Below are 7,915 nucleotides of genomic sequence, written 5' to 3'. Positions count from 1 at the left end.
TCCAAGATTATCTTCTGTGTCTGTGTTAATTGGTTTCCCTTTTCTTTGTTGAAGAGAGTCTGTGCAATCCTTCTGCCTAGTCCGCCATCTTGCCCCACCTCTCAAAGTACTCTTACAACTTATTTTATGCATAAATTTAACCATTTTCTAGTAAACCTGGAATATTAAACATTTCTGGACACAATGCTAATCTCTCTGCATTTTTATTATTATGCACCCCTGAGTGATCCTTACACCCTAAAAGAAGAAATTAAAATGAGTAATTGAGATTTTTATACTTAAAACACTTCTCTTTTCATCAGGTCAGTTTTATAGTTCAAAAAAATGTATTTCCTGACCAATTAGGGTACCCACATCACTACAGAATTTCATAAAAACACCGATTATGCTACCATGCAACAAAATCTTTATTAACATTTTGAACAGGTTCAGCTATTATTGAAACTGATAATTTCTAAACTTAAATTGGGGCAAATGGCTATAGTATAGAGTAATACCATCTTGGGCACTGTGAATGCAAGGTTAAAGAATTAACAACCACCCTTCAGGTGAAGAACAAGATGCAGGGTCCACTCTTTCTGGATGTTGTAGTCAGAAAGAATGCGGCCATCTTCTGGCTGCTTGCTGGCAAAGATGAGCCTCTTCTGGTCAGGGGGAATGCCTCCTTCATCCTGGATCTTAGCCTTCACATTCTCGATGATATCACTGGGCTCCATCTCCAGGGTGATGGTCTTGCCTGTTAGGGTCTTTACAAAGATCTGCATCTTGACCTGTTAGCGAAGTGGGAAATACGAAGCATGCCTAGTAGCCTGCAAAGGCACATCAGATATCCTGTACTGCCAGTCGCCTCTGAACCCACACCTATAGCTTTGGTACTGGTTTTGCTAAGATTTAAAAAAAAAAAAAAAAACCTCACTGCCGTTGAGTCAATTTCAGCTCACAGCAACCCCTCCTTGGGTTTCCAAGGCAGTATCTCTATAGAAGTTGATTGCCAGTCTTTCTTCCAAAGAGTGGCTGGTGGGTTGGAATGTGATTTCTAGAGGATCCTCTTTGATTGAACTGAAATGAAAGAAACCCATCAGTGGTACCATTATGGACTCTGCCTTCCTTCTTCTTCTGCAGATGGCTGGTATGCTGGTCATATGACTCAAAAGACATCCATCCATAGGTAGAAAATGGCCAGTCAGGTTTTATATATCAAGAAATTCACCAAGTGATTCATATCTGTAGCAGCTAGTGATTGGCCCACGTGAAATTATGGTCTCCTTTATTCCAGAAATACCCCATCTTAGAATGTCCTGGTGTCTGCCTTTCATGCCTTCTCATTGTTTTTCTGTCAGATTGAGTGAAATCACATTCAACTGTCTTCCAGTTGATGCCAACTCATAGAGACCCTATGGAAGAGAAGAACTTCCCTATGGGGTTTCTAAGGATGAAATCTTGCCCCACACAGAGAGCTAGTGGGATCCACCCACTGCCCTTTCAGTTGACAGCCAAGTTCTTAACTACTGTGCCACTAGTGTTTCCTAACTAGAATCAGTATCTTAAAAATAAACTTTTATTCTATTAAAATTGTTTCAAAACAGCCTAATCCTAATCTGTAAAGTACATTTTATCTTTCCTCCATTAAGGTTTAATAAAGCATGGTAAGAATGGCAAGCATTTCAATATGTATTTTGGTTCCTTTCTTAAGTGATTCCTTTTCATCATTATATTCTAAGTAAGCATAAAATTCAATTCTCTTTCTTAGCTTATAAGGGTACTGAGCTTCTAGTTCAAAGATGATGAGTGGTCTGAGGTTGTAAATCAGGAAACAGCATTTTGTGACTGTTTTTTATTGCTTTATGTTACTTCTGTTTTACAAGGTCCATCAACTATGAAGTTATTCTCCAAGCCCATTTTGATTACTTTCCTCTTGAAGGGATTTTTTTCTTAATATTTTATTTTTCATTAGAAAATATGGCAAAACTGGCCCACAACTTCCTCATAGCATTTTTAACTTCCTTATTCCTGACAGTGTAGATCAAAGGATTGAGCAGGGGAGTTAGAAGGGTGTAAAATATGGTCACCATCTTGTCGAAAGAGAAAGCAGAAGGAGGCCGTGCATACTCAAATATGCATGGAACAAATAACATAATCACAACAGCAATGTGAGATCCACAGGTGGAGAGAGCTTTGCGACGACCCTCAGAGCTATGAGATCTCAGTGAGTGCAAGATGACACAGTAGGAGATAAGCAACAGGGAAAAGTTTATGATGCAGATAAGCCCACTATTGGCAACCACAAAAAGGCCAAGGACATGAGTGTCAGTGCAAGCAAGCTCCAATAATGGGTACAAATCACACATGAAATGATTGATGACATTGGGGCCACAGAAGGGCAGGTGGAAAGTAAAGAGAATTTGTACCACAGAATGCAAGAAGCCTCCTGTCCAGGATATCCCCATCAGAATGCCACAAAGCCTCCAGTTCATGATAGAGTGGTACTGCAAGGGCTTGCAAATAGCCACATAGCGGTCGTAGGCCATGGCAGTAAGGACAATCATCTCCACTCCAGCAAAAAAGTGTTCAGCAAAGAGTTGGGTCATACAGCCCTCAAAGGAGATGGCTTTCCTCTCACAGATGGAGTCCACAATCATCTTTGGGGCAATGGAAGAGGAGAAACATGCATCCAGGAAGGACAGGAAAGCCAGAAAGAAGTACATGGGGGAGCCCATGAGTGCTGGGGTGTAGACAATGGTCAAAAACACGAGCAAATTGCCCCCAAGGGTTGCAAGGTAGCCAAACAAAGATAGGATAAATATTATTTTCTGAACATTTGGATTCTGTGAAAGGCCCAAAAGGATGAACTCAGTTACAAAGCTTTGGTTTTGCATGTTTTCTTAGAGAAAGATAAATTCTACCAGAGTGACCATGGAGAATATGAAATTATGAGAATGAGATATTTGCCTCAGGCAGTTTATTGTATTAGCAAAGTCAACAATAAGTTAGTGCATCCATAAGCAAAGGTACTGCAAGTGTTTCTTTTCTTGTTGAGAACATAAAATTAGAAGTTTGTTGAAGTCAGTCATGAGGCCACAGTTAGAATTGAGGCTAAATACATTAAAATAGTCAGAGTTCTAATATGCGAGAAACATTCATATGTAGTAGGGGTGACAAATAGATTTTCTTTAAGGTGCCATCTCTGATTCGTTAGTACTGGGTACTTGAAAGAATTGTTGAGAAGGATTCTCAAGCATGTCAAAGCTCTGATGAAAGGGAGAGGAGAATGTATCAGTATAAATGTATCAGTATGCCAGCCACTGGGATGTATCAATACATCAGCCACTGGGATGTATCAGTACACCAGCCACTGGGATGTATCAGTACAGCAGCCACTGGGATGTATCAGTATGCCAGCCACTCGGATGTATCAGTATGCCAGCCATTGGAATGGCCTAGGAACCAGGATGACTTGCATAGGGAATGCATCTCTCATTAGGAGATGTTTACCTACAAATAGAAGAGGAGATAACACCCAGTTTGATAGTCACTAGCACATCATACCTACTCCCCCCGATATTTCTTTACATGTCTGAGTTGACATTCTTCATCAAAAGTAAAGGCCCACAAAAAAAGTGTCTACCTCTATGTGTTGCAAGTAATAAATATCTGCCATAACTCCCATTTTAAGTGTTAGGCCTTTTTGTTTATGTTTTTGTTATTTTAATTTTTAAATGAAAACAGGAGAGGTAAATATAACAGTACCTACTTCAAACCTTTATGTTTATGACTAAAAGAAATAATGTAGGACAGTGATTGCTCTGTGCCTATTGTCTAAGATACAGGCCACGTCAGGTCTTGTTAATCTATGTTATTGGGAGCAAACTGCCTTGAGAAGGTATGATTTGAAAATTAGCAAAGAGTGCTTCTGGGGTTTTCTGACTCCATACCACTGGATAAATAAAGGTAGCAGTGAGGATGTCTTTCTTTCTTTCTAGGGAAAATCACAATGAAAGATGACCTGTCTAGTCTCCTGTCATTTCTCAGTTCAAAGATTGCAGATTCCATTGTTCATGTATAAATGAAACACTTCAGAGAGGAGCTACCAATTATTTATAATCAGATGATAATGGTCCCACCATATACATATATATCATATAATAGACAAATTGACAACAATCATATAGGTAAGGAATAGAAACAACATGTTGAATATAAACCAGTCTTAAAGATTTATTAATTATTAAGCATCTATTTATATAGTGTGGCCTGATATGATAAAGTACAGTTCCTTTGTTTTAAAACTATATAACTTTATTTTAAAATAGTTCATATATAGCTTACCTGATCATCTCACAGGAATACAGTGAGGATTAATTTTGAAAATGTGAAAATGTTGTTTATGAGAAAGAATTATTGCAAACTTTGCTTATTATAACCTCACTTAATAAGCCAGCTGTTTTACCCATAGAAAGCACTTCCATGTGTCAGCCAGATAATTACTTTCACTCTTGACTTCATTTTCCATAAGTAGACCCTGCTTTGAAGGATGCTTGTGTCTTCATCTATACATATAAGAGAAATTTATCAGTCAGATAGTTTATGTAATTGTATGTTTGCGCTAAAGAGATGAATTAAAAAATAGCGGGGCTTCTTGTAAGCATTACAAATAACTGATTTTTTTGAATGTCACTTAGAATTAATGAATGAGACAAATAAATATAGGTTGATAGCTTCTGTTTGCTTCCTTTAAAGCAACCATCTCCTTATGTTCCCAAGGTCCTAGGCAATCTTAAATTGTGCCAATATTACTAATTCCATATCCAGACAGAAGCTGTTGCCCAGGAAAAAAAAGAATATAAAACAAATTCAGTGATAACATTGGACTTGGCTATAATCACTTATTCAAAAATGAAGAATATTAATGTATGATTTAACAGTAGTCTGTTTACTGTAGGTCAAATCTCTGAGAGGCAATGAAGGGAAATGAGTTAAATCAACTCCAGACTCATACAGACCAGATTTCAAATCCAACTCTTTTATTGAGTTGTGTCTCCTGAAAAGTTTACTCAGAACCCTTGATCTCCACTTCTGGAAAGTGAGAATAGTAAGAATGTCTTTTCATAGAATGAGATATCATAATATTCAACAGGAAATCAAACTCCCAGACCAGTGACACAGTTTTATTTTATTATCAGTGCTTTTACTGATAAGCTTTTTGACTCCTCCTTCTATTACTTTAGAAATTTAAATTATTTTACAGGATCAAAAAAGCTATGATAATTTTTTAAATTTTGATTTGGGTGAAAGTTAATGAAGCTTATTGGTTTTCCATTCAACAATCCATACACATTTTGTTTTGTGACATTTCTTATAATCCCTACAGTGAAACGCCTCTCTTCCCACTTTCTCCCTATGTTTCCCATTTGTTTTTGTCTTTGTCCTTCTTTTCTATCCTCTCCTGTTTCCTTAGTTTTATAACTGGGCAAATTCTACCCTTTTGACCTTGTGTGGTTGGTTGTTCTAATAAGTGGGTATCTCCTTGGTGTTACCTTTTCCCCTATAATCCTGTATCATTTGGCTGAAAATTAAGCCACAGGAGTAAATTCACTTCCATGCTTGTAGGGTGTGTTAAGAACCACCGTCTCAGTGGTTCCACCAGTCTCTATCAGATCAGCAATCCTGGTCAGCTAATTTTTAATTCATTGCTCTTTTGAATGATCTTTGTGAACCCTTGGTAGCTCTCAAACACACGTGAGTCCATTTCTATTTCAAACAGTTTCTTTATATAAGAAAATCTTATTGGCTCTACATTAATCTATATTAATAATTACACAATTCACAATCTCTCTGCTTCCCCTTTATGGGGAGCTCTTAGATTAATACCATTTAGAACTAAAATGCTCATTAGATATAAATTAATTAGCCATCTGTGTTTTCAAATAAAAAGAATATCCAAAATAAGCATTAAAATATTTACAATGGAGAATATAATATCTTCTTGATTTATAAGCAAAAGGTTTATAATTTGAAGTCATTTAAAAGACAATGGTCCAAAACTGAGTCTCAGAGCAAAAAAAGGAAAAATTAGGGAATTATGAATAATAAAACCTGGAGCCTAATTAATATTATTCCAATCGTTATTTCAATTTTTTTTTTAATAAATATATGTATGGTTAGGTAAGATGTTAGTATTGGGGGGAACTGGGTGAAGAGTATACAAGAATTCTCTACACTATATGTGCAACTTCTTTGTAAATCTAGAATTACTCAAAATTAAACCATAATTTTTTAAAAAATTAATTGTTGTGTGGCTGCTATTAAAAAGGTAGCCATCCCAGATTCATCAATGAATAGTTATGTGCCCTTGAATAAACCCCTAAGCCTCAGAGTTCTTGCCTATAAAATAGTGATGGTAACATTTGTTCAAGCTGCTTTTCTCACAAGAGTCCAATAAGACAGTTACCATGACCATGACTGACAAGGTATAAAGTTGTTTTTTTTTTTTAAGGTATAAAGTTTTAAAAGTGTGAAATTTTGTTCTTGGTAATCGTTTCAAACAGTGACAATACAGCTGAAGTGGACTAGAAAATTGAATCAGCCTTAAGAAAAAAACTGTTTTCAAAATCAAGTTGTTTTTTTTTTATTATACTTATTGCTAAAATTATAATTTAAACTGTTTCCATTAACATAATTATTTTTTAAAGCTTTTTGGAAATATTTTCAGATTCATACACATTTGTATTACTTATACTATTTACCACAAATCTAAACAATTACTGTAAAAATGAAATAAGGTGGAAGAAGTTTTGTGAGAGACCATGTAGTGTCATTTATAAAAATAAATTTCCAGAAATACCCAAATGTTCAATAATACAAAGTTGTTTATATAAATCAGACTACTTCCTATTATTCTGATTTACATAAATATTTTATATTACTGACTATTCTGGTCATGATGCTGTGAGTAAAGTGCTAGTTTCTAATCTAAAGACAGAAGGTGAGTTATTTTTACAATATGTTAAATGAGAAAAAAAAACAAAGAAAAATTGTAAAGCTCTTGCTCATTTGTACGGATATTTCAGAACAATTTTAAAATCTAGAAGACACCATATGAAAATGGTAGAGTTTTTATTCTTTTTAATATATACCATTATATAACCATATGGATATTTAATTCTATGTTTAATACAGATTACACTCACAGCATCATATTTTCCACTAACTAAACAGTCCAGAAAAAGAGGTAGGATTTGGGAATAATTTTATTATTTGTCCAATGCAATTTGTTTCTATAGGTGGAATTAACATACTAACACACACAAGTCAGATTGTTACATTAAAACTTAAAATCACTGAAAGCTTTTGATAAATAGCCACATCATGAGATCTAGCTTTATTCAACTCCTATACTCACTCATATCAATTTTAAATTCATGTCTCAGTGACATAAGTAGCTTATTCTGTCTATACAGATTTTTAGAAGGTTCCATGGTGGTTCATTTTTTGATAATCAGAGGATGCACCAAAAATTTCTTAGGATTCCTTTAAAGCCAGCTGTGAACTGTAGGCTTGGGGGCACCTCTTAGAGCCTTGACATTGACAGTTTGCCTCGCCATTCCCCACTGCCACCACGGTCCACTTCTCTGTCCTGCTAGTTTTAATACGAAACAGTAAAATTGGTAACGTAGTGCCTAAGGCACTTGCCTGCTAACCAGAAGGCTGGCGGTTCAAACCCACCAGTCACTCCTCGGAAGGAAGGTTGGGCAATCTACTTCTGTAGTGATACTGCCTTGGAAACCCAAAGAGGGATCGCTCTGAGTCGGTCCGACTTGATGGCAAACAATAACAAAACAATTGATTCTAATGTTATTCTTTTTAAAAGCAATAGAACCTTTTGTTGCAACTGTGAAGTATATATAATATTCAAAAT

At 35.8% G+C, this 7,915-nt stretch overlaps 1 protein-coding gene across 1 annotated transcript; it reads right to left on the bottom strand.

Moving 5' to 3' along the window:
* Positions 1–1,940: 1,940 nt before the first annotated feature.
* LOC103210917 (olfactory receptor 4C15-like) lies at positions 1,941–2,930 on the bottom strand. Its single transcript, XM_007956830.2, is given in 1 exon segment — positions 1,941–2,930. A coding segment is annotated over 1 exon segment (975 nt). The 5' UTR covers positions 2,916–2,930.
* Between the last annotated feature and the right edge of the window lie 4,985 nt (positions 2,931–7,915).

The sequence above is a fragment of the Orycteropus afer genome, unplaced genomic scaffold (genome assembly GCF_000298275.1).
Source record: "Orycteropus afer afer isolate SDZICR_OR568_19922 unplaced genomic scaffold, OryAfe1.0 scaffold00666, whole genome shotgun sequence".
Lineage (NCBI taxonomy): Eukaryota > Metazoa > Chordata > Mammalia > Tubulidentata > Orycteropodidae > Orycteropus > Orycteropus afer.
Note: the sequence above shows the minus strand (reverse complement) of the source record. Positions and strands in the feature narration are given on the sequence as shown.